The sequence below is a fragment of the Phyllobates terribilis genome, unplaced genomic scaffold (genome assembly GCF_046119375.1).
Source record: "Phyllobates terribilis strain yellow unplaced genomic scaffold, ASM4611937v1 Scaffold_2__4_contigs__length_985480577, whole genome shotgun sequence".
Lineage (NCBI taxonomy): Eukaryota > Metazoa > Chordata > Amphibia > Anura > Dendrobatidae > Phyllobates > Phyllobates terribilis.
In genome coordinates, this window is record NW_027362762.1 from 356,446,975 (window position 1) to 356,474,438 (window position 27,464).

The following is a 27,464-nucleotide window of genomic DNA, read 5'->3' on the forward strand; positions in this document are numbered from 1 at the left end:
TTTGTGCTTAAATCGGACGAATGCAATCAGATAAAAAATTGGATTGCATTCGGTCCAATGCTAATCTTTGTTGGTGTGGTCATATGCGTTTTTGTTTTTCAGCTCCGATCGGATAGAGATTGGACTGAAAAAAAAACGAAGCATGCAGCGATTGCATGTGAAATTTGGATTGCACGCACCCATATAAACCTATGGGTGCATGTGAAACATCACACTGCACTCCGATATCAGACATGCTAATGTGATGAAAGGGTAGTTATCTGGCAAATCGTCAAATTGACTTAAAAAATAGCCTTTATTTTGAATTTATTATAATTACAAACTTCCTAAATATAGCTCGCTAAATATAAGTCACATAATATTAACCAATATCAACTATATTCATTATAATTGTCTGTTTCTAGGTTGATATTATGTGACTTATATTTAACAAGCTATATTTAGGAAGTTTGTAATTATTTTGTCAACCTTCCATTTTTTTTTTTTTAAATAGAAACAGTCAATTCATTTAGGGTTAAAACTAAGTTTTCTGAGATTCTGGACTCATGTGTAATTGAGCTTCTGAACAGGTGATGCCAGTTGGCGGCTACTTTCTCCATATGCCTTAAAAGTTTTTCCATTTCAACATTGTATTATGCTATGAGTAAGGATCTACGTATCCGAAATGCGTAAGCCTCTGTACGCTTTTATTTGCACTATGTCTCATGTTTTTAATTTTTTCAAAATTAAGGCTATTTTTTAAGTCAATTTCACGAGTTGCCGGATAACTACACTTTCATCACTGCCTAATGTCTCCCAGACGGGGATCTTTACAATCCGAGCACCGTGCCTCATGAGAAAGTGGACCGAGCAGACTGACCCAGGTGAGCTGAAATATTTTTTCTACATGATTCGCTAATGTGTCTCCGGCCTTATTGTGAACATATCAGACATCGCTAACATGGGCATTTAGTGTTGAGGGCTCGCAAAAAATAATATTACCGACTGACAAGATGAAACTCTACCAAAAGACAACAGTGACCTTCCTCTAAGAGAGAATATAGAGAATATTATATATACTAGATTACCTGAGAGGGTGTCGCTGAGGTAAATCTTATATCTGAGAGAGTTACAGAGCTGAATGCCAACAAACTTCTTATACCAGGTTCTCTTGACATATTGTTTTCCTTTGCAATCTGAGTAATAATCTGCTTTAAATTTAATTTCTGTCCATATAGCATCCTTTCCTCCTGTATAAAAATACAGAAACAACACAGCATGGGATTCACTGGAAAGTATGGCAATAAGTATCATCTATCACTATCACAACCGTGGTCCAGCAGCCAGGTCAGTATTCTGTGGCTACTGGTTGGGAGCCCGGTAGACCGCCTCATGCCTGACAGCATCTTTTAAGAGACAGCTCTCTTTGTCTCTTAAAAATGGTTATTCTGCATCAGTGTGTGCATTAGGCTAACTTCTCACAATGAGTTTTTGGTGCATTTTTATGTATTTTCGCTGCACAAGAAATGCAGTGTATTACAGTTCCAGCAAAGTCAATGGGATTTATCGAAATCTCATGCCCACTGTGCTATTTTTTTTATGCAGTGTAAACTGACTTGCAATGTTTTTGAAATCCGCAACATGACAGTTTCTCTTGTGGTTAATGTGTATTTTATTTGCGGATTTTCCTCATGGACTATAATGAGATGAGGAAAATCCACAGGTAAAAAAATTTAATCTGCACAAAAACGTTTTATCAAAGCTAAGTAACATTGAAAACAAAGCAGCTTTATGTAAAACATAACATATCAAAGAGACAAAACTGCTGCTGAAAAAATGCGATGTAAAAAAAATGCACTCAAAAACGCAGTGAAAAAACTAGTTGGTGCAGAAATGCTGCAGAACATCTACAAGATAAAAAATGCACTAAACGGTCATGGTGGGAACATAGCCTTACACTCTACTTTGTCCCAGCTTCTGCAGTCCATCACTATACACACCTCAGATGCTGAATACATTTACTGAAAAGGATTAGAGAGTTTCATATCAATCATTGGTAGACCGAATGTACCCCCCTTAAAACATTGACGTTAAATATTCCTTTGAGAAAAGGTGCCCCCTGCCCCATCTATACCTCAGCACATTTACTGATCAATTGTATTATTTTCACATAATAACTAACTTGACGTAGTGAACTGTACACGATTAATATGCTGTATATTTGGCATGAAATAGAGTCTACAGGAGGCAAAGCCAGAATATATAGACACACGCACGGACTATTAAAATCACTCTTTTCCACACATATGCATTACAGGATTTCATCTCACAGATCACATCTCACTAATAAAACTGATGTCATTCTGGAATGCACCCCCTTTGTTCTGTCATGTCCTTAAATCTTATTTATTTTCTCTAAGCCTCCCCACTGCCCTTTGAAATATCATGGGAACAGTTAGATATATGATTTCTGAATAGACAGAATACCACATTTTAATGCACTCGTACTTTTTCATGTATTTGCATAATACATTGATGACACTAGGCGTTGCTGTAGAATTCTTGTATTAAAGGAAACCTGTCACCTTCAGAAATGCTATCTAACTGCAGATACAGTGGGAATCTGCAGGTAAATAGTCTTTAAATCATGTCTGACAAGCTTGCTGGAGCAGCTATAGGCAGAAAATGAAATTACATTCTCCCTGCAGCCGCTTGCTTAGAATCATCAGGGTAGTGCAAGGAAGTTGCTACTCCTTGGCACATTGACAGCCCACTCTGCAGTGTATTTGTGCAGCATATCTGTGTCTAGCAGGCTGTTGATCGATGTGTCAAGGACTGAGTGGTGATGGTAACCAATCCCTGCTGTCATATGTTTAACGCGACAGAGAGGAGCTAGAAGACCACAGCATCTGAGTTCATGTACTCCTGCATTGAGTAGAAGCACTTCTCCCTCGTATTAAATGGTGCTAGTTTCTTTCTGCAGTGCAGAAATTAATCTGCTCAGCTTTGATTCTCTGTAGCTTCCTTTGGGAAGTTCTCAGCTGTGCAGAATCATCCCCTCCTCTCTCCTATATAGTCTCTGCTCTGGCAATCTGGATTGCCAGTGTTAAGTCTTGTACTTCCCGGTGAGGAGTGGAGGATTCGGTGTGACTGTTGCTTGGTGTTTTTGGCTGTGTGCATAGTCCCTTCCTCTTCTATTTTTGCTTACCTTCCTAATTCCTGCGGTATTCTCTCTGTCGTCAGAGAGTGCATATTTTGTGTGTTTGGTATTTTCATTTGTATGTCCTTCCTTTTTTGTTTGGTTTGTATATTTACATACACTATTCCTCCCCACTTCCCTGGATGGGGGAGGGGACAGATAAGAGCTCTTTCAGGAATACAACAAGGTACGTGGCCACAGTATCTTCACCATCAGAAGTAACCTGGAGAGCAGGGATAGCAAGGGCTCCTCTAGCTTTAGGGACAGGGTAGGAGACCCTGGTCCTGACTTGTCAGACAACAACATCGTGACACCTGTACTCCCCAAACTGGAAGCGAGTGGCTGCAAGCAAAATAAAACATCTTTTTCTCCCTGTAGCCACTACTCTAGGAAGCGTGGCAGAATGATTTAAATGCTAATTACCTGCAAACTACTACTATATATGAAGGTAATAGAGTTTCTGTAGTTGACAGGTTCACTTCAATGTATATAGGGAGCAAGGGGACAAAATGAAGATCTGGTTTAATATGCAAAAATAATTAAGTAATTGGTTAAAAACAAATTCTCCATAACTTGTGGATATCAGCAATTAGAAATGCCTGTTCTGTATCTTGTGTATCCGTGTTATAGGAAGGTTGATTTTTTCCTTTTTTTACTAGTCATTGTTTATTTGTCATTCAAGTCATAGTAAAGATCATTAAAAGAAAAAAATAAAACTTCTATGGAATAGCCAAATCAAACAAAATTTTGGTGCAACTCCATGTTGCACCACAATTTTGCTACTTTTCATAGCTTTTACGCCACTTTTTGGCGTAAATAGTTTGATGAATCGGTGCCTTTACTTGCAAGTAGATATAGTTTCTGGTACTGTCAGATTCCCTTTAAATTCAAGTATACAAGCATTGCATTCTGTGTACAGCATTTATGATAGCAGCTGTCAAAAGTGTCATACACACCATCACATGTAAAATCCATAAACTCAATAGATATGTTAGAGTTGGCAATCAATGAGGTAGATTAGTGACCTCTTCTGTTGCTCCTACTGTGTCACGGAGTACGATCCTATATAGGGATACTGTAAGCTACCTTTCTTTTTATCCACGCTTGTAAAAAGGACTCATCCTCTCTCCTGAACTAAATATTTGAATTTCCAATTAAATAATAGTTCTGTATAAACGTTTCCCACATCGCTGTATAGTGCTGTTGCTCTTTTATGCCTCCAATGAATATAAATCGACTACTGGATGTTACCATTCTCACTTTTCAAAGCAGTATGTCCATATGGATTCTGGCACTATTGGCACTAATTGGACAATGTCAGAATAGTAATGTGAAACTGTCACAATTTATTCTTAAATTTCTAGGAGGATTACCAGGAAGGTAAGGAAAGTTGACTGGTTCGTTTTAAATAATGCTTGTTTGCACATAAGGCATACACACAAATCCCTTTAATTAAGATGTGTTTACTTTAGAGAAGGCTAATATACAAAAAGGGAAGTATAACACTAACATTCAAAAGTTTGATCAATCGCTCCTATTACTTCCTTACATTAGTGATATGTGTGTATAGGCCAGATCAAATATCAAAGTTATCATTATGCACAAACTAAACTTCCTGTGTACACAATGGCATGTTTACTCCTGCATGGTGTAATTGTAAAGTTGTACAGTTGTAAAATCGCTTATATTATATGACAGGAAAAGTCACCATGCCTCATATGTTATTCTGTGAAAAAAGTGAAAGGAAGTCCAAGAATTATACTCTTATAACTGAAAGTGTTGCTATTAGCAGTTTCCTAAAAAAATAAGTGAACCATTTGGAATTTTGTATATTTCTGTATTGATTGTTAATAAAACATGTTTTCGAATCTTTAATCTAAGTCACACTTAAACAAACACAATCTAACTAAACTGATAACACACAAACAGTTGTTATGTTCATACCTTTTACTGAGCATATTGAGTAAAATTTCATAGATGAGAAAAATTAAGTGAATCCTTAAATTTAGAGCCACCTTTAGCAGCAATAACCTTCGTCAAAGGTTTCCTGTTGCTGAAAAGATTTTCAAAGAGGAGTAGGAATTATTTACCATCTTCCCTGCAAATGTGTTTCAGTTAATCAATATTTCCTGGATGCCTTGTTTCCATCAACTAATCTTTCTTGAGATAAACAGAATTGCCAGTAACCAAGCTTTGAATGCCTTTTTTGATTGGGCAAAGTACCTTAGAAACCCACATTTCCAATTTCATGTCTACTATTGAAACACATTTTGTCATTAACATTCTTCAGAAATGGTTATTTTATTTTATCCCCCTGCACTCTAGATGTTAATGTGCTAAAAAAAGTATACTGTAAATAAGGGTAAGGTCATGCACTTAGGGGTATTGGTGGTCAGTGAACTTGACGTTAGTGACCAGTGTCAGGCAGCTGCGCCCAAGGCAAATACAATAATGGGATGCATTAAAAGAGGCATAGATGCTAATGACGAGAACATAGTTTTACCTCTATACAAGTCACTAGTTTGGCCACACTTAGAATACTGTGTACAGTTTTGGTCTCCAGTGTATATGAAGGACACAACTGAACTAGAGCGGGTGCAGAGAAGAGCGACCAACGTTATTAAGGGAACTGCACTGCTAACACAGGTTATCAAACTTGTAATTATTCTGCCTGGAAAAAAGATGGCTAAGGGGTGATATCATTACAATTTTCAAACATGTAAATGGAGATTATAGATATCTTTCTAATAAACTTTTTTACACCCAGGCCTGCAGCAAAGATGAAACGGGGGCATTCTCTACATCTAGAAAAAAGAAGGTTTTATCCATCATCACAGATAGAAATTCTTTCTTGTAAGAGAGGAAAAAAATTTCTAAATGATTTTGTGAAGGTTGGTTCATTGAACAAGTTCAAGGAAGGTCTGGATGCCTTTCATGAAAAATATAAAATTACAGACTATGGATATTCAATTCTATGATGGGATGTTGATCCTGATTTCCATATTTTCTCCTTAATATGGGGTGTTTAGCATCTGCCTCATGGAAGTTTTGCCTTTCTTTGAATCAACATGTTAGGATTCCAGGTTGAACTTGTAGACTTACGAGTATGTCATCTTTCTTTCTTAATAACTATTAAAAACATAAACTGTACAACTGCTTGTGTGTTGTTAATGTAGTTAGATTGTATTTGTCTTTAATTGTAAATTAGATAACAATCAATTTGGATTTTATTAGGAATCAATGCAGAAATATAGGTTATTCCCTTATTTTTTTCTTGTAAAATGTTTATATTACATTTGTATGTTATTTATATTACATATCAAAATATTCCATAGTGTGGTACAAAGATTGACATCACTTCTAATGCTCGATGTCTAATTTTCCTATCTTAGACACTCATTCACACTTGGGTCTATTTCATAGACTGCCAATTAGCCTATTAGTATATTCTTGATTCTCTCACAAGCTGTCTGAAAATAAACATGGCTGCTGTTTCTATTATATTACCTCGTATGATGCAATATATTTGGATATAAAAAAACGTGACCATGATAATAACAACCATGTTTTTAACCTTTCTTACCTGTGACTGGTTCACTTATTCTTGGGTCAGCTGCAGAAAAGAATGAACAGTGTGTTAGTTACTGCATATTAACACAGGATATTCCATTCCACTAGTACCAATGTCTTGGGATAAGGAAGGAGCTATAGACCTTCTACTTTCCAATGAGCCTTAAAAACCTATGAAATGAGAGAGACTATTCACACATGGATATAATTCCAGTACATTTCTCAGCACAGAGAGATTATGACCAGATGTGTAGTCAGCTGGAGATGTTGCTCTGGAACACAAATCACTCCAGGATTCCCATGGTGCCTAATATTTCTGAATTAGAACATCAGATTTTCAGCTGTCTTTGGAAATATGATAACCTAAAATCAAGAGCTTTTTAAATGAATGGGTTTTGCGTCACTTTTTTTTTCTGCATGAAGTATGTTCAGGCATTTTTTTATAGCTTCATTATGCTTGCTTTCACTGTACATAAACTTTGTAGAATTATCATGATTTTCTGTTTTTCCTTATTTCTAACATACTGTAGCATAACTGTTCACACTGTTGAGGAAGGTTGGAGCCTCCATCAGCCGTTCCGTCACATCTGAATTACGCAGCTGGATTTTAAACCCAGATCCCATTCTGATTGGGGACACTTCATCCTTAATAATATACGATTTTAGGAAAAGTCCTGCAAAAATCAGGACTTCTGACAAGTATGCTGATGGACAAACTGTAAAGGAAGGGCTCTTTTAGATCAATCTATGATGGGGTTCTTTTTGTAACTGATTGAAACCATACACTACACGATCCCTTACATTTTACTTGGTTCTTTCAGGTTTTCATTTTCTTCTACAGGAGTAAACTATACTATTCTTTCCAACAAATGCAACAGAATCCTGATGGAAAATAGCCCAATTGACATCAACTAATAAGTCCCACTGAAATAAATGATTTCCTTTTATTAAAACCAATCAGTAATGTTAATGAAAAAATGTCTCTACATTTTTCTATAAGCTGATGGAACAGAAGAATGTATCACTGGATCCAAAACAGATGACTTGAATGTAAGTATATTCCCCTCAATGTATGGACATTGGCCAACAGCAACATAAGTACATAGTTACCCGATTCTGTATTAAATTCCACTGTTGTACTGCTTGGTCCTTCACCAAGAGGATTTTTTGGTATTACTTGGAACTCATAACTATAAAATGAAGAGAAATGACAACTTCAGTTAGTGGTTTTCCTTCAAATGGCATCATGCATAGGGCTCTGTGCCATCAATATGTGGGGTCGGCACTATGCCTGCACAGTTTGGTTAACCTGCTAACTACAGAGAAATGTGTTCAGAATTATGTCATGGTTTTAATTATTGTAAATATTTTTATACTTTCCTTATAGGAAAAATAAAGCGAGATCACAATAAACTGAAGGACTGGAAACTTTACCATCAGCGTAACTTTCTACATACTAACTACTGTTTTGTGAAACACAAGCACAACTTGCCCACTCAGCTGATCCAACAGTCTCTGTTTTCTTCATGGGTTTGGATCCAGTAGTAGAAAACACAAAATCTATTCAACATCCAGATCCCAAGTTCTGTCCTTATTTTGATCAAAATACATATGCAGGGGAGCACAGAATGCAAATATAACCATATCATAAGGCAAGACTGAGGTATCTGGAAAGTGACCAGGGATTGTCTTATCAGGTGGGATAGGGAAGCTCCGACACCTAGTGCCACTAAGATGGCCTGTGGATGATGTGTGGCACTGAAGACCAGGTATGTCACAATGAGGGCTGCCAGAAACTGGGAGAGGGAAAATCACATGGTGTGAAGCAGGTTCTTGGGATTGACAACCTCTTTTTTTTTTGGACAGCTTATCAAAGAACAATATCTTTTATGGACACTTTGAAAAACCATAAAAAATAAATCAGATTATAAATTATATATGTCTACAGCCCATTATTCTGATATGAAGACATCAGATGCATTCACTGTAAACCATAAAACGATGATAAATACAGTCATAATCATCTGTAGAAGTTTCCCCAGCTTAAAAAAAACAAACAGACCAAGCATAAATGTAAGGAGTGCACCACCTAATAATTGGATCAGCCTGTAGCATGTAGAAGACAATCAATTGTAAAGAGAGAAAAGACACGTGCTATACACACAGGGATCCCCATGAACAAAACAGGTAACTTTTAAAACAAGTACCAATACTCTGCTTACCCCATAACTGAAGAATTACAAACCTTCCCTAGTGTTAACATCAACACAAAACTGTGCACCAAGAGCATGATGGCACGGGATTCCATGGCCAAGCAGCTGAATGAAAGCCATACATCACCAAGCACCATACCAAGCATTGGATGAAGTGGTGTAAAGCAGACCGCTGCTGGACTCTGGAGCAGTGGAAACATATTTTATGGAATGATGAATTACACTTCTCTATCTGGCAGTATGATGGAGGAGCTCAGGTTTGCCAAATGCCAGGTGATAGGTGAATTATCCCTCCTCCATCAAACTTTGCATTGTGCCATCTGTGAAGTTTGGTGGAGGAGAGATAAAGCTATGGGGTTGTTTTTAAAATCTTAATGCTTCAGCATTAAACAACAAAACATTTTTGACAATTGTATGCTTACAACTTTCTGGGCACAGATTTAATGGTTGCAGTGTTATGCAGGTGAAACAGCTGTTTCCCTGCAACATTAATTTTCTAAAGAGCCGTTAAAAGACAGCAGATTTGCAGGGCTGCTATGGTTTGTAGCCCCCCTATGAATGCTACCGCAAGTTGGTGGACCATTGTATTAATTACCTTGGATTCAAGAGTCATTTGACAAGTTCAGTACCTACATGTCTTCTTAAAGCACCACTTCAGTGTCTTTTTTATTGCACCTCTGGAGTGGTGCTTTAAATGTAATTTCCCTGCTCTCTGTCTCACACTCACCTGCTGCCGCCTAAAACATTTTCCAGCGTTGCTACCATAGGTCTCCGGCAAAAAGTGACCTGCCGGCAGCTGCAGTGTTTCATGGAGCGGCGCGAAGGTCACTTTTCAATCCAAGTTTATGAGAACCTCGTTCTGGCTCTCATAGACTTGCATTAAGAGTGTGTGACATAACTTCTGACTTCCGGGCAATCAGAAGCTGCGGTCAAAAGATGGTGCTGGTGTGGTGCCAAAAAAAGGTGAAGACTCCAGAGGGTGGGTTTATGACCAGGGGGCAGTGGGCTTACATTTAAATCACCACTCCAGCGCTAAAAAAGAAACAAAATGCTGGAGTGGTGCTTTAAGATAAGTATTTAAAATATGTAAATGAAATGGGTTTCTGAATTAGTTGGGCAGTAAAAAAAATAGTTTATACACAATAAGAAAAAGATCTTCACTTTATACAGAGGAGCTTTCAAAAATAACATTTGTAAAATGAAGTAATTAAAACTTTTTCCAATGCCAGCTGTAGAAAATAGACTACTTGTTTTATAGGGACAATCCATCATTGTTAGAAATGTATCATTGCTAGAACTGTATCATTAAATACATCATAGTCCAGAATTCCATTTGCATCTGTTGCATACTTGACACCAAAGTCATCACTGATTCATATTTCTGTGATATATTACTACCATTGAGCAAAGGTCAACAACGCTAATGATGTTCAAATGGTAAAACTGTATCTCTGAGGATCCACTTAGTATAATAAAATGACCAGAAAAGGTAAATTAAGGACACATTGGATGTTACTGGCATGATTGTTTTCTTAAATATAAGTGCAATGGTAATTTGTGTTGTAGGTTAAAAGAACCTTACTGTCACCTGGAGGTAAGGGAAGCAGCAAATCTGCAAACAGTCCCAATTTCTGTAATCATCTTTCAAACAGGGCTGCAAAGGATTGTAGTTTTGCAAAAAAAAAAAAATGTTTTTTTTTTAAGGTGGGGGTTGGGGTAAGATGAGGCCTAAATGTCAAGGCAGACAAAATGTTAGAAACTTAAGCAGGTTTTCTGGAATTTTTCAAAAGTTGCCAGAAAGTAAAGAATGTAAAGAAAGAGGCATTAGTTGCCCCTTGAATCCAGTTCTGCTGCTTTAGTGATCTCTACTGGTCCTGCCCTGTGGTCGGTTACTCAAGAGGTAGTAATTAATCTTTTTTTTTTTTTTTTTATAATACTTCCTAGTCTTTGACATAACACTCTATTCACCAGCGTTAACCCCTACTGCCACAGTCATGTTTTTTTTGTGTTTCTTGTTTTTCATCTCTACCTTCCAAAAGCCAAAACGGTTTTATTGTTCTGTTGACATAAATGTATGCGTGATTGTTTTTTGTGGCACAACATGTAGTTTTGATTTTCAACATTTATTGCAAATCATGTATTGTACTGAAAAAAAAATTGTGGGATGGAATGGAAAAAAACGCAGTTGCACTATTGTTGCTTAGGTTTCTGCTTTTACGGTGTTGACTGTGAAAAATGTCACCATCTATATTTTGCGAGTCAGTACCATTATACTGGATTTATATAGTATTATTATGTTTTACTACTTTTAAAAATATAATAATTTGGTTTGTTTCTCCATATTGTGAGACCACAGCTCAATATTTAGCGAAGGGTCTGAGTGAGGGTTTGATTTATTGGGCAAGTTGTAGTTTTTTATTGATAGCAATTTAAGGTACATGTAACATTTTGATTGCGTTTTATTCCATTATTTTAGAGTAATCATGGCAACTGAAGCATTTAAGAGAATCACCGGAATCAGAGCTAGTGCCAACTGATGCAGTTAAAGGCAGGTGCTGACTCCATACACTGGCACCAGACAGGTGTTGAAGGGTTCAAAATTTGGAACCAGCTTAGAGCTACAGTCATGGCTGAAAGTTTTGGCACCCTTGAAGTTGTTCCAGAAAATGAAGTATTTCTCTCTGAAAATTATTGCAAATAAATCCATTTCTGGGTGCTTCTTGAAGTATGTTTGGGGTCATTGTCCTGCTGGAAAACCCAAAACCTGGGACACAAGCTCAGCTTTCTGACACTGGGCATTACATTGTGACCCAAAATCCTTTGGTAATCTTCAGATTTCATGATGCTTTGAACACAGTTAAGGCAGTAAAACAATCAAAACATATTTGAACCTCCACCATATTGGACTGTAGGTATTTTGATATTTTCTTCGTAAGCCTCATTCCGTTTTCCATACAAAAAGCTTTATCTTGGTCTCATCTGTCCACAAGATGCTTTCCAAGAAGGATTTTGGCTTACTCATGTACATTTTGGTAAACTACAGTCTAGCTTTTTTACATCTCTGTGTCAGCAGTGGGGTCCTCCTGGGTCTCATGGAATAGCGTTCTATTTCATTCAAATGTCGATGGATAGTTTGCGCTGACACTGATGCACTCTGAGCCTGCAGGACAGCTTGAATTTCTTTGAAACCTAATTGAGGCTGCTTGTCCACCATCTGGACTATCTTGCATTGTAACCTTTCATCAATTTTTCTCTGCTGTCCACATCCAGAGAGATTAGCTACAGTGCCATGGGTTGTAAACTTCTTGATTATGTTGAGCATTGTGGACGAAGGAACATCAAGATCTCTTGGACTTGTAGCCTTGAAATTGTTGATATTTTTCAACAATTTTGGTTCTCAAGTCCTCAGACAGTTTTCTTCTCCTCTTTCTGTTCTCAATGCTTAGTGTGGCACACACAGATACACAATGCAAAGATTAAGTCAACTTCTTCTTTTTTCATCTGGTTTCAGGTGTGATTTTCATATTGTCCACACCTGTTAATTGCCACAGGTGACTTTGGACAAGCATCACATGCTTGAAACAAAGCTGTTTGCCAGCAATTTTGGAAAGGTGCCAACAATTTTGTCTGGCCCATTTTTAAGGTTTTGTGTGAAATTATGTCCAATTTGCCTTTTTTTGTCTGTTTTTTTGTGTTGTTTCAATACGCACAAAAGAAATAAACATGTGTATAACAAAACGTGTAACTGGAATAATTTACTGGCAGAAATACTTCATTTTCTGGAACAACTTCAAGGGTGCCAACACTTTCGACCATGACTGTATAATATATTTCAATTGTCAAGTTACTGTTTATAAGGTTATTTGATAGTTACTTTTAAATTCTTTTGAAACTCTATTGCTATATTAAGTATTAACCCTTCCTTTACTCAGAGTGTTTTGGCCTTAACCCTAGAACGCATGACCATAAAAATGGGTATTTTCAAAAAAGAATTGTTATACCGAAAATGCCTGTAACATAAAAATAAATGAACAACTGGAAATGACAAACTATATACCTGAGGAATACCTAGAGTTTCAAAATTCTAACTAAAGTAATCTTGCAGAAAATAGAAAACAATTAACAGGGCAGGCCTGCGAGGCCCCAGGTATGCGTTCTAGGGTTAATGCAAAATTTTACCTTTTAGAATTATGCATTCAAATTCTCATGGTGTTATTTTGGCAACAAGCACATGAGTTTTCGAAAGCCCTATTCAGATGAATGAGACATTCACAGAAATTTCTGCAACATATTTGCTCATTTATATCAGATAAGAGTTTAGTAACAAAAATCTGGGAAAATGTCCTCAAAATGTTTAAAGATAACATAAATTCTCCATTAATTTTCACCTGCTTAAACCATTAAGAGCTGCAGCACCACCTTAACCCCTTACTGGCCTGGGGCGTATTAATACGCCCCAGGCCATCACTGGTGGACAGTAAACTCTACTTTATTGACCAGTGCAAGGCATTTACTGCCAAGTTAAAAAAAACTCATGAAATGTATTAAATGACAAGAACACAGTTTTGTATATATACAAGTCAGGGGGCAGACCATGCTTGGAATATTGTGCACAATTTTGGTGCAGAGAAGAGCGACCAATTACAATACATACTAATGGAATGGGTGGCTTGCGCTGCCAAGATAGGGTATAAAAGTTTGTAACTGTACAGTAAAGATATCTTTTAAATAACCTTTTTATACCAAAGTCTATATCAATGACAAGTGGAAAATAAATTCACCATCATAGACAGGGATTGTCTACTTTAAGATCAGTGAGACAATGGCTTTTTCTACTACAATATGTGATGACTTATTCATTTAACTAATTCAAAGTAAAAAAAGCTGTCCTCTGGTTTTGTTGAAAAAAAATCCCAAACAATAAAGGCAATGGCAGTCTTTATGCAGTACATAAAAATTACTTTTTTCCATCCACCCCCCCCCCCCCAAAAAAAAATGAATAACATGGAATTAATAAAACATAGCTATCCAAAATCATGATATTGAAAAACACAAACTGACCCACAAAAAGCAAACCAATGTCTACATTCATGGAAAAATCAAGTTGAAACAGAAAAAAATGGCTGGGCTTTTAATGTCCTTCGCATGCGTGGTATCAAGGGGTTACATGATGCCAGCACATATAAAGAAAGCCTGTGAATTTTGCTTCTCGCAGTTGGCAGCTCCCACTTTTTCATTCTCTTTAGGAATAATGTGTTCCACAGCACATTTAAAACTTGGTTATAAAATGTGAGCACATGGAGTCACATTTGCCTTTTTATCTGGTGGCTGTACTGTAGATATAGATAGAAACAGTGACACATAAGGAAAGTATTAGTGTTATATTAAACCTTTGCCATATGTAAAATTTGGACACCTGAACTTTGTGTAGTTGAGAAATGAGAAAGCTTGTTCTACCACATGGAAATGCCAGAGTGAACAATATAGCTGATATAAAACAGATATCATACACAGTGTAGCATATGTATGATATGAATGATACTTCAGAAACTGGACCTCATACAGTATGGTGTAAATAATTAAACAATGCTTTAGAGACTGACATGCCAGACACAATAATTTAATAGCCAATAGACACACCCTCTTGTACTATCTGATCTCTAGTTACATTGACTCCAGTGTTTTTCGACATGTTGTAATACTTGGAATTTAAAAATGGATTTTGTCATGAGTTTAATGGCTTATTTTTACAACCATAGTCAGGGTTTGGCTGTCCTTTTTGGAGATAGTGCAGTCAATGGGTGGAACAACAAATATGAATTATATGTTTATTGGGGAAAATATAAAAACTCTTGTCATGTTCTACAAATAGCGTCTTGAGTCAGCCGCCATAATGGAAACCATTGAATTCTAAGTAACAACAATATCATGAAATTCCCGTTTATTACTACAGGATATTAAAAGACCAATGATGATCTCCAGTGATGAGAGTTTATTACAATTTTCATAAGTGTATGAGTGAAGGATGGAAATGGACAGCATATCTTACCAAATACAAGGCCATCTTGCCATGTTGGCATGTTCAGAAATGTCGAGTTCCTTCGCATTTTCTTCTACAGATGTCAGCACCAAAATAAGCAATAACTTTTTTTAAGGCCTTTTTCCTTTTTTATACATATTTGGTGCAGATTTAGGACAGTGTATTTTTAAAGCATTCTCTTGATACAGAAACGCTTAGATTCTGCACATAAAAATGTTATTGTGTTTTACAAGCATTTTTTCAGGCTCCCCAACAAAGCCTATAGGGGCAAAACACACCAAAAAACACAATTTGATACCATCTTTCAACGCACACTGGGAATGAGTTTTCATGAAATCACATAGAATTTGATTGAACTGTTAAATGCAGCAGATTTTCTTTACATGAAACGCACAGAAAATGCACTTGTTATGCTACGTGGAAACATGGACTAAAAGTTCAGTATATGGATTGGGAAATGGTAGAGCGAGGCTGCATGCAATGTGCTGTTAGTGTGGTTTTGTTAATTAATCAGCACTTTTGTCATAGGAATTATTCTTGACATAAAAAGTATGTTACACAGAAACAAAAGCTGAGTGGTAAGTATGTTACCTACCTCTGAGCCTCTTAGGCTATGTTCCCACGATGCAGAAATGCTCCAGATTTTTCCTGAGCGTTTCTGCATCTCCCTGTCAGAAAAAACGCATGTGGATTGTACATGTGGATTGTACATGCGTTTTTCCTGCCAGGGACATGCGGAAGTGAAGCGTTTTTCACATGCATTTCCGCATGCGGGTTGACAAGCGCTTTCCAGGTGATTTTAGCATCACTTGGAAAGTGCTTGACAACTTGGTCACACTATACAAATCCATGCAAACATCATGGATTTATATAGTGTGACCTTAAAGAATGGTAAAAAATAAAAAATAAATATTATACTTACCTTCTGATGGCCCCTGGTGTCCTTAGCGATACGTCTTGGCTTGCCGGCAGCTCGCGGTGGACTAAAAGGACCTGCCATGACGTCATTTAGTCATGTGACGGGTCACGCGACCGCTGACGTCAGCGGTCGCGTGACCCGTCACATGACTAAATGACGTCATGGCAGGTCCTTTTTAGACCATCGCGAGCTGCCGGCAAGCCAGGAAGCATCGCTATAGACAGGAGGGGCCATCAGAAGGTAAATATAATGTATATTTTTTATTTTATTCTTTTTTTTAACTGGTGCTATGGTACCCGGGTCCAGAGGAGAGTCTCCTCTTCTCCAGACCCGGGTACCATCTGCATATTGAACCGCATGATTATCCGCATGTACAGATCCAGTGATGCGGATTCCATGCGTTCCAATGCAAGTCAATGGCGGCGAAAACGCCGCGATTCCGCAAAATAATTGGTAGTGCTGCGGATTTTTCCGCAATGATAATCCGCAGCGGAAATTTCCGTAGCATGTGCACAGCACATGCGGATTATCATTGGGGAACATGGCAGACCTTCTACCAAGCGTTTTTTAAGCGTTTCTGCAGCGGAATTGCCGCTGCGGAAACGCTTAAAAAGCGCATAGTGGACACACAGCCTTACTTTGCAGCATTTTTTCCATACTTGCCTAAAACTTTTGTCCAGTATTGTATATAATAGGCATTTGTCAATGTTATGTACACAGATTAGGGTGTAAAGAGATAGCAGCTATGAATACTAGAAACAACTCCAGATCCAGTTGTGTTCTTGGTAATTTAACATAAATTCAAAGTTTAAGATTACAAAAAATGCTCAATTATCATATATGGCTAGAAAAGCAATTGCATTTTGATATTTAAAAAGATCTTCTAAATATAAAAAGTCATAACAATGAAATACATTTTCCACTGTTAGGCAGAGGTCATCCCACTGTACATGTGTAAACCCCAAACTTTTCTAAACAAAAAAGTCTTGGGCAAATTGCATAAGTGAGACCTTTAAAATCACAGGATGAGTAAAAATATATCTATTTATATCTAACTATTCTTCCTTTTTCTTTCTTCCTTCTGTCTTATTTGGGTTCATATGGGGTTCTTTTAAGAACAATTCTGAGCATTTTGATGTATGTTATCTAAGTTTCTCAATAGACTCAGACAGATGCACCATCAGCATAATAAAACACACATTGCTGCATTGATTTATATTTTGGGAAGATGTAGTATCTCCTATCGATGAATGGAGCACTGTGTAAGGGAAAAAGGATTCTGGATGGGCAGGGAACAAGTACTTTACTCATGCTGTAATATAACTGGATAATCCTGACTGGCCAAGGATGAATCTGTGCAGGAAAGAACAAGTAATGAATGTTATGCAGCATGCTTGGGACATAATGGGATAGAACAACCAGTATACCAGGGAAGGTATCATCTAGTCATGGTCATGACGCACGATACTTGCTATTACTAGTATGGTTTATCATAACTTTTGCCTGGAATATGCCTTTCTGGTTACTAAGGTGTACATAAATGACGTTTTGTCATTGTGTATTGAAATGTTATGCAACTTTTCAATCTACTCTCTCTCTACTTCTTGTCATTGAACAGAAACATTACCATTTACTTTAAGAGGTTTACATCTACTTTTTAAAGCTAAGCATATGAGATAAGCGGATCTAGCGAAATTCAAATTCACCTGATTGTGCGGACAGGACCGGAAAATTGGATTTGAAGAGAAGTTATTCTCCACAAATTCAGTGTCCCTTACTATACTCTGGCTTCTCTCTAGACCCCAGAGCACAATAAATGTAGGTTTTAAAAATAAAAAAGTCCTGCTGCTCCCTGCCCATTGTCAAGTCCCCCGATTGTGTTGTAACGAATCTCTGCACCGGCGTCCCCTCTACGCCAGGGTTTCCGGCTGTGAGTAGGCCATGGAGCATGCAGAGTGAACTCAGAGGCCTAATTGTGGTTGGAAGCCACTGGACCGGAGATGAGATGCAACAGAGGCGTGAAAGTTTGGATAGCAGATGGGGAACAGCAAGGATATCCGGAAAGGTGAGTGGTGAGATGAGTATGCTTTTTTTTTCTTTTCAACCTTTTTCTGGCCCACTACTGTTCAGAAAGATGGCAGATGCAGTTGGCTGCCATTTTGCTGAATTTGTGCAGAGCAAATTGTAAAAAATTTGTATTTTCCAAAATGAGGATTTTTGTAAAATTTGAGTAGAATTCAATTTTGTTGGAATAAATTTGCCCATCTCTACTCAGCGTTTGCTGCAATATATCTAGTCTAGACAGTCATCTGGACAACCTCTTTAAGCACTTTTAGGTCCACAAACTGTTTTATAGAGACGTTTTGATTGTGCTAATAAATCTCCATAGACATGTTGAGAGCATGAACAAGAACATGAGTTCATTTACCTTGTTATTAAAATTGCTGCTAATATAATAAGCTCACTAAAGGTAATAGGAATTCAATGGCCAAAACGAAATCCTGCTAAAGAACTTTACTTGCAGTTATTTCCTATGGAACATAGCACAGTAACTGATTTACCACATGTGACCTTGGCAAATGGAGTACATTTCTTTCTTTCTCAGCTTCACAGATGTAATACATTTACACATTCAAGCTGAAAATCAGCTTGAGGTTGAAATGTAGGGAGCAGATAAATTGAAGTCAAGTTACATTAAGATTAGAGGTACTCAGCATATCATTTCCAAATGTGCCATGCGAAGCTTGCCCTTCAATTTTGATTTAATTTCTACTCTTCAGATAAGTAAATACCAACTTTTACTAGTGTATGTAGAAAGATTGCCTTAAATGTGGAAAATAGGAAACATTCCCAAATGAAAACGTTTAGCAATACTGTCCCTTGCTCCATCTTCTGGAAATATTTCTGTCTTTGGTGCCACAAATCTTAAAAGAAAAGGGACTCTAAATTCTGTTCATGCCAGTTTTTGCATCCCATTAAAATGTATTGTTTTTAACCACTTTACAGCCTGGGGTGTATTAGTACACACCAGGCTGTCACCCCCTGTTCATCGCGGGCTCCGGCGCTGAGCCCACACTGAACCGGGCACATGTCAGCTGATTTATACAGCTGACATGTGCCCGCAACAGCCACGGGTGGAATCGCGATCCACCCGCGGCTGTTAACATGTTATATGCCGCTGTCAATCTCTGACAGCGGCATTTAACATCGCCGCGCCGGAAGCGTGTCACTTATCCCGCCCATCGGTGACCCCGTTCACGTGATCGTGGGTCACTGATGGGTGGGCATGACAACCCTGGGTCTGCAGCAGACCCCAGTGATTGTCATGTGCTTATTGCTATGAGCGCTACCTAGTGGTCGGCGCTCATAGCACAGGAGCATTTCTGCTACATAGAGGTGATCTGCTCATCACCTCTATGTAGCAGAGGCGATCAGACAAGTGCTGCTCCTAGTCTCCTATGGAGACTATAGAAGCAAGCAAAAAGTGTAAAAAAAAGTTTTTAAAAATATAAAAAAAATATAAAAGTTTAAATCACCCCCCTTTCGCCCCATTCAAAATAAAATAATAAAAAAAACCCCCAACATATACAAATTTGGTATTGCCGAGTTCAGAATCGCCCGATCTATCAATATAAAAAAATAATTAATCCGATCGGTAAACAGCGTAACGAGAAAAAAATTCTAAACGCCAGAATTACATTTTTTGGTCGCCGCAACATTGCAATAAAATGCAGTAACGGGCGATCAAAACATCAGATCTACCCCAAAATGGTATCAATAAAAACTTCAGCTCGGTGCGCAAGAAATAAGCCTTCACCCGGGTCCAGATCCCGAAAAATGGAGACGCTACGGGTCTTGGAAAATGGCGCCATTTTTTTTTTTTTTTAGCAAACTTTGCAATTTTTTTCACCACTTAAATAAAAAAGAACCTATACATGTTTGGTGTCTATGAACTCGTAATGACCTGGAGAATAATAATGGCAGGTCAGTTTTAGCATTCAGTGAACGTGGTAAAAAAATAAAAAAAAACATCTGTGGTATTGCACTTTTATGCAATTTCACCGCACTTGGAATTTTTTTACCATTTTCCCATACACGATATGGTAAAACCAGTGATGTCGTTCAAAAGTACAACTCATCCTGCAAAAAATAAGCCTTCACACGGCCATATTGACCAAAAAGTAAAAACGCTATGGCTCTGGGAACAAGGGGAGCAAAAAACGAAAATGCAAAAACGGAAAATCCCAGGGGTGTGAAAGGTTAATAGTAGATGCATTCTTTTACCATTGATATTTATTGCAATGAAAAGAGAATTCACCTGGATCTTGTTCTTCAACATGGGTTAAAAAAGCCTTATTTTTGTTTCACGTTTCATCCTATTATGAAGGTGAAATTGGCAAAAAAACAAAAACAAATGAACAGTACTTTTCAACAAGAAACATATATGTGATATAAACAGAGTCTAAGATGATGAGTATATATAGATCCCAGGGGAATAATATTTATGAAAATAGTATGAATTTTTTGTAGGATTTTTAATGAGGGATTCCAGTTCTATGTAAAGCTTGTTTTATAATGAAATGTAATGCAGATTTCCAATATATATTGTATTTACTTAAATGTTCAAAAGCTTCGGTTTCAGTAGATGGAAATATTCTTGCAAACCTGAATCCAGCCTTAGGCCACGTTCACGTGTTCAGTATTTGGTCAGTATTTTATATCAGTATTTATAAGCCAAAAATCAGGAGTGGGTGAAAAATACAGACGTGGTGACGTGTTTCTATTACACTTTTCCTCTGATTGTTCCACTCCTGATTTTGGCTTACAAACACTGATGTACAATACTGATCAAATACTGAACATGTGAACATGACCTTACTAAAACCTGGGATACCCCCTAAAAAGTTAAGGGGACCATCACTCAAGTGTCAGGATGGGTTGCAGCCTGAAGAAACACTGCTTGTGACATGTGTCTCAACTGTCAGACAAAGTAGCATCATGTACAAACATAACTGATCTGCTCACTCAGCCATAGAGTAGGGCTGTAGCAGGGGAAACAAAATTTTGCTTGGCTGATTGAGTATAACAGTTTTTTTCTCCATCTTCATCGTGCTCAATGCTTATTTGTAAACCTGTTCTGCTGAGTCCATCTGACAGCTTTATAGCTTGCTATGAAGGCTGACTGAAGCTGGAAAAGAAAAGCCAGTTGTACTCAGCTTAAGAGAAGTTGAGATACAATGAGTCTCAGTTGAGTTTCAAGCAGTGTTTTTTTCTTGCTGCAATACATCCTGACATGTGGCTAGGACAGCTTGCAGCTTGAAATATTTGATGGTGGCCATTTTTATCACATTCTCGGAGAACCCCTTTAAAAAGGACTTCTCGCCAGGTCAAAAGAGGACAGTTTTGCTCTTGTGTCATTGTTGCTGCTCTGCTGTGAATTCCATTATTTTAAATCCACAACATGGTTCCAGTGATATGCGACTTTATAACAGTACAACAGTTTATTTTTTTCCAGCTTCATCCTGCTCTGAGCTTATTTGTAAATCTGTCCTGCTCAATATTTTGTGCTCATCAGCTGAAGGTAATTGGTTTTCTCCTGCTACATCCCTGCTCTGTGGCTGAGTGAGCAGGTTATATTAGTTCATGATGCTGCTGCTCTGACAGTTAAGACACATGTCTCATGAGGTGTTTTTTCAGTCTGCACCCCTCCTGACATTTGACTAGGATGGGTTGTAGTTTGACATTTTTGTCAGTTGCATTTTTATAACACTAGAACCCTTTAAAGAGGACCTGTCACCAGGTCAAAAGTGGCCAGTTTTGCTCTTATTTTATTCCTGCTGCTCCGATTTTATTGTTGTAATCCATCTTGTGGTTCCAGAGAAATTAGTTTTTTATTTAGTGTTACTTTTTATGGTCTTCTTTACCAAAGGCATTGTTCACAGGGTAATTATGCAAAACGGTCTAAAGACTAAACAAACACCCCATGCATGGATTTATATAGTGTGACCGAAAGAATGGTTAAAAAATAAATATATACTTACCTTCTGATGGCCCCCGGTGTCCTTATCCGATCCGTCCTGGCTTGCCGGCAGCTCGCGGTAGACTAAAGGACCTGCCGACGTCAGCTCTCACGTGACCCGTCACATGAATAAATTACGTCACCGCAGGTCCTTTAGTGTACCGCGAGCTGCCGGCAAGCCAGGACGGATCGGATAAGGACACCGGGGGCCATCAGAAGGTAAGTATAATATTTATTTTTTATTTTATTCTTTTTTTTAGAGGTACTATGGTACCGGGGTCCGGAGGAGAGTCTCCTCTTCTCCAAACCCGGGTACCATCCGCACATTGAAATGCATGGAATCCGCATGTACAGATGCAGTGATGCGGATTCCATGGGTTCCAATGCAAGTCAATGGCGGTGAAAACGCTGCGCTTCCGCAAAATAATTGGTAGTGCTGCGTTTTTTTCCACAATGATAATCCGCAGCAGAAATTTCCGCAGCATGTGCACAGCACATGCGGATTATCATTGGGGAACATGGCAGACCTTCTACCAAGCATTTTTTAAGCGTTTCTGCAGCGGAATTGCCGCTGCAAAAACGCTTAAAAAACGCATCGTGGGGACACAGCCTAAGACAAATTTAAAAGAGAAAAAAATAAAAACAAAACTGAATACTCAAGAGAGCAGCACAAATAAAATAAGACCATAAAATGGCTACTGTTGTCCTGATGACAAGTCCTCTTTCAAGGAAATCTATCATCAGGTTTTTGCTACCTAACCAGGGAGCAGCATCTTGTAGAGACAGAGATCCTGATTACAGCAATGTGTCACTTACTGGGCTGCTTGCTGTAATTTTTATAAAATCACTGATCTTCAAGCAGGAGATTATCACTAGAGGACTAGTAAATCTGCTGGCATGTAGTCCGATCACGCCCCCACCTCTGATTGGCACCTTTCTGTTTACGTGCAGTATACACAGAAAGCTGCCTATCATTGGTGTGGGAGCGGGTTTATACAGAGCTCAGCATTCAAAGTACTGGTAGATCTGCAGCAGGCAAAACAGTTTTTAATCAAAACTGCAGCAAGCAGTAAAATAATTGATACATTGCTGGAATCAGGGTCTCTGCCTCTACATAATGCTCCTCTCAGTTGGGTCAGCAAAAACCTGGTGACATATTCCTTTTATGAACTATTTATGGAATAATTGGAAATATCAATTTACTACCCTTACAAGAGGAATGGCAGAACATGACCAAGTAGGATAATGCAAATTATAATACAAAATACATGTTAAAGCTACATTAAAAATGTACAGCTCTTAACCTGGCATTAACCTGAACTCCCACATAAGTAAAATTTCCTTATTCCATGCCAAATTGGCACATTTACACCAAAATGAACAGTCTCCTGGTTATACAGCACTTAAATGAAACTGTAAATCATTATACTAATGTTTTAAGGTTGTGCACAATCTGGAAAATTAAGCAGTGGCAAGTACAGTAATCATTTGTTCCAGAGACCACAAGAGACCTCCCAACTTAGAACCCCATAGGTTTACTTTATCCATGGAATTCTCATTAACAAACAACCAAATAAACAGAGAAACATCAAGCTGAGTAAAACTCATACAAAAACACAATTCTACTTTTCTCTGCCAGCACTTCTCTAGTTTTATAATTCATGGAAACTTTTGGATTTTTTATTCGCTGCCTCCAATTTTAAAAAATTATGTTGTGACATCTTTCCTCTAAATTAGGGATGTCGACCTCAAATACACAGTGGTCCAAAACTAAAAACTTGGCCAAAGTCGTGGGCCAACCTTGATATTTACAGTGGCATGTAAAAGTTTGTGCACCCCTGGTCAAAATGACTGTTATTGTGAACAGTTAAACAAGTTGAAGATGAAATAATCTCTAAAAGGGCTAAAGTTAAAGCTGACACATTTCCTTTGTATTTTAGGCAAAAAAAAAGTATAGTCATTTTTTACATTTTAAAAATTACAAAAAGGAAAATGGGCCGATGCAAAAATTTGGAGACTTGTGTGTGCTCAGATAACTTTGACCAAGGTTTCAGACCTTAAATAGACTGTTAGGGCTGTGGCTTGTTCACTACCATCATTGGGAAAGGCCAGGTGATGCAAATTTCCCAGCTTTATAAAAACCCAGCTTCCTCTAACCTTGGGTCAAAAAACAGCAGTCATGGATTCTTCTAAGCAGCTGTCTAGCACTCTGAAAATGAAAATGGTGGAGGCCCACAAAGCATGAGAAGGCTATAAGAAGACAGCAAAGCGTTTTCAAGTTGCCCTTTCTTCAGTTCGAAATGTAATTAAGAAATTGCAGGTAACAGGAACAGTGAAGGTCAAGATAAGGTCTGCAAGACCAAGCAAAATTTCAGTGAGAGCTGCTCATTGGATAGCTAGAGAGGCAAATCAGAACCTCCGCTTGACTGCAAAAGACTTTCATAAAGATTTAGCAGACTCTGGAGTTGTGGTACATTTTTCTACTCTTCAGAGAAACCTGTACAAATATGGCCTTCATTGAAGAGTCAACAGAAGAAAACCTCTGCTGCATCCTCACTGAAAAATTCTACGTCAGAAATGTACTAAAGTACATCTAAACAAGCATTTTGTGAAACAATTCATGTGGACCGATGAGGTTAAAATAGAACTTTTTCACTACAATGATCAAAGGTATGTGTGGTGAAAAAAGGGCACAACATTTCAGGAAAAGAGCATCTCGCCAACCATTACACATGGGGGTGGATCAATCATGCTTTGGGATTGTGTTGCAGCCAATGGCATGGGGAACATTTCACGGGTAGAGTTAAGAATGGATTCAATGAAATTTCAACAAATTTTTGATGCTTCTACAAATGGATAACTAAACATACGTCAAAGTCCACAATAGACTGCCTCAAAAGGTGCAATCTGCAGGTTTTACAATGGCCCTCACAGTCCCCTGATCTAAACATCATTGAAAATCTGTGGCTAGACCTCAAAATAGCAGTGCAGGCAAGACGACCCAGGAATCTAACAGAATTGGAAGAATTTTCCAAGGAAGAATGGATGAAAATCCCTCAAGCAATAATTGGAAGACTATTGGCTGGCTACAAAAACCATTTACAAGCTGTGATGCTTGCAAAAGGGGGTAGTACTAGGTACTTACCAGGCAGGCTTTTGCATCAGCCCATTTTCCTTTTTGTCATTTTTAAAATGTAAAAAATGACTATATATATATATATATATATATATATATATATATATAGTGGGTACGGAAAGTATTCAGACGCCTTTAAATTTTTCACTCTTTATTTCATTGCAGCCATTTGGTAAATTCCAAAAAGTTCATTTTTTTCTCATTAATGTACACTCTGCACCCCATCTCGACTGAAAAAAACAGAAATGTAGAAATTTTTGCAAATTTATTAAAAAAGAAAAACTGAAATATCACATGGTCATAAGTATTCAGACCCTTTTCTCAGACACTCATATTTAAGTCACATGCTGTCCATTTCCTTGTGATCCTCCTTGAGATGGTTCTACTCCTTCATTGGAGTCCAGCTGTGTTTAATTAAACTGATAGGACTTGATTTGGAAAGGCACACACCTGTCTATATAAAACCTCACAGCTCACAGTGCATGTCAGACCAAATGAGAATCATGAGCTCAAAGGAACTGCCCAAGGATCTCATAGACAGGATTGCGGCATGTCACATATCTGGCCAAGGTTACAAAATAATTTCTGCATTACTCAAGGTTCCTAAGAGCACAGTGGCCTCCATAATCCTTAAATGAAATAAGTTTGGGACGACCAGAAGTCTTCCTAGACCTGGCCGTCCAGCCAAACTGAGCAATCGTGGGAGAAGAGCCTTGGTGAGAGAGGTAAACAAGAACCCCAAGATCACTGTGGCTGAGCTCCAGAGATGCAGTAGGGAGATGGGAGAAAGTTCCACAAAGTCAACTATCACTGCAGCCCTCCACCAGTCGGGCCTTTATGGCAGAGTGGCCAGACGGAAGCCTCTCCTCAGTGCAATACATATGAAAGCCTGCATAGAGTTTGCTCAAAAACACATGAAGGACTCCCAGACTATGAGAAATAAGATTCTCTGGTCTGATGAGACGAAAGTAGAACTTTTTGGTGATAATTCTAAGTGGTATGTGTGGAGAAAACCAGGCACTGCTCATCACCTGCCCAACAGTGAAACATGGTGGTGGCAGCATCACGCTATGGGGGTGTTTTTCAGCTGCAGGGACAGGACAACTGGTTGCAATTGAAGGAAACATGAATGCGGCCAAGTACAGAGATATCCTGGATGAAAATCTCTTCCAGAGCGCTCTGGACCTCAGACTTGGCCGAAGCTGACCCTAATCACACAGCTAAAATAACAAAGGAGTGGCTTCAGAACAACTCTGTGACCATTCTTGACTGGCCCAAGCAGAGCCTTGACCTAATCCCAATTGAGCATCTCTCGAGAGATCTGAAAATGACTGTCCACCAACGTTCACTATCCATCCTGACGGAACTGGAGAGGATCTGCAAGGAAGAATGGCAGAGGAACCCCAAATCCAGGTGTGAAAAACTTGTTGCATCATTCCCAAGAAGACTCATGGCTGTACTAGCTCAACAGGGTGCTTCTACTCATTACTGAGCAAAGGGTCTGAATACTTATGACCATGTGATATTTCAGTTTTTCATTTACCAAATGGCTGCAATGAAACAAAGGGTGAAAAATTTAAAGGGGTCTGAATACTTTCCGTACCCATTGTATATATATATATATTTTTTTTTTTACCTAAAATACAAAGGAAATATCATATTTAACTTTAGGCCTTTTAGAGATCATTTCATATTCAACTTGCTAAACTGTTCACAGTAATTTTGACCTGGGGTGCCCACACTTTTAGATGCCACTGTAAAGCATTACTCAGAGAAAAAGGAGTGGGTGGGTTGGGGGAATCTGTCCAGGGTAGGGAGAACCCCAATACTGCAGGAGACGTTAGGGTTGTGGAGATGGTAGATAGCAGTATACAGGGAAATGCAAAGAGTGTGGTGACCCTCAAATAGAAGGAAATATAGGGAAGTAGAGAACATCAGAAATACATAAACAGAGCTAAAACAATAATATTCAGAATCAAGAGAGTAGGGCGTGAACAAAAAGGGTAAGATCTCAATACATAGGGAAATTATAACAATGTACAAAAAAGCAAAATAGAGAATACATGACCAAATAGAGCAAAAAAAAAAATTATGGTATACCTGTGCCCAGCTTGGGGAGGGGATAGAGGCTAGTAGGCGCCATGCAGGCTGAGATGTAACGGAAAGCACAAAGAGAGTGCGTGTAGGGAGAAGAGCAGGGAACTTCTGGCTTAGGTGAATGCTGGTCAGAAAGTGCGTCATATGTGGGGAGCGCATTACTACGGGGCATGTTGTAAACAGCCTTGTAGTAACCAGAAAGCGTGCCAGACCAGAAACGCGGGATTTGTAATATTAGCGGTGCATTTGCTGTCTACCAGTGGGCCAGATCTAGTAGACATTTGGTATTTTC

The 27,464-nt window shown here is 38.3% G+C and overlaps 1 protein-coding gene across 38 annotated transcripts in view; it reads right to left on the minus strand.

Annotated features, from left to right (window-relative positions):
- Positions 1–27,464, minus strand: part of ABI3BP (ABI family member 3 binding protein) — a 436,219-nt gene that overhangs the window by 14,139 nt on the left and 394,616 nt on the right. For all 38 annotated transcript variants that reach the window (XM_073664653.1, XM_073664641.1, XM_073664649.1 and 35 more), the window contains 3 exons: positions 7,859–7,938; positions 6,762–6,791; positions 1,068–1,229 (listed from right to left, as the gene is read on the minus strand). In XM_073664653.1, the coding sequence (XP_073520754.1) occupies positions 1,068–1,229; positions 6,762–6,791; positions 7,859–7,938 (272 nt within the window). The remainder of the gene's footprint in view (positions 1–1,067; positions 1,230–6,761; positions 6,792–7,858; positions 7,939–27,464) is intronic.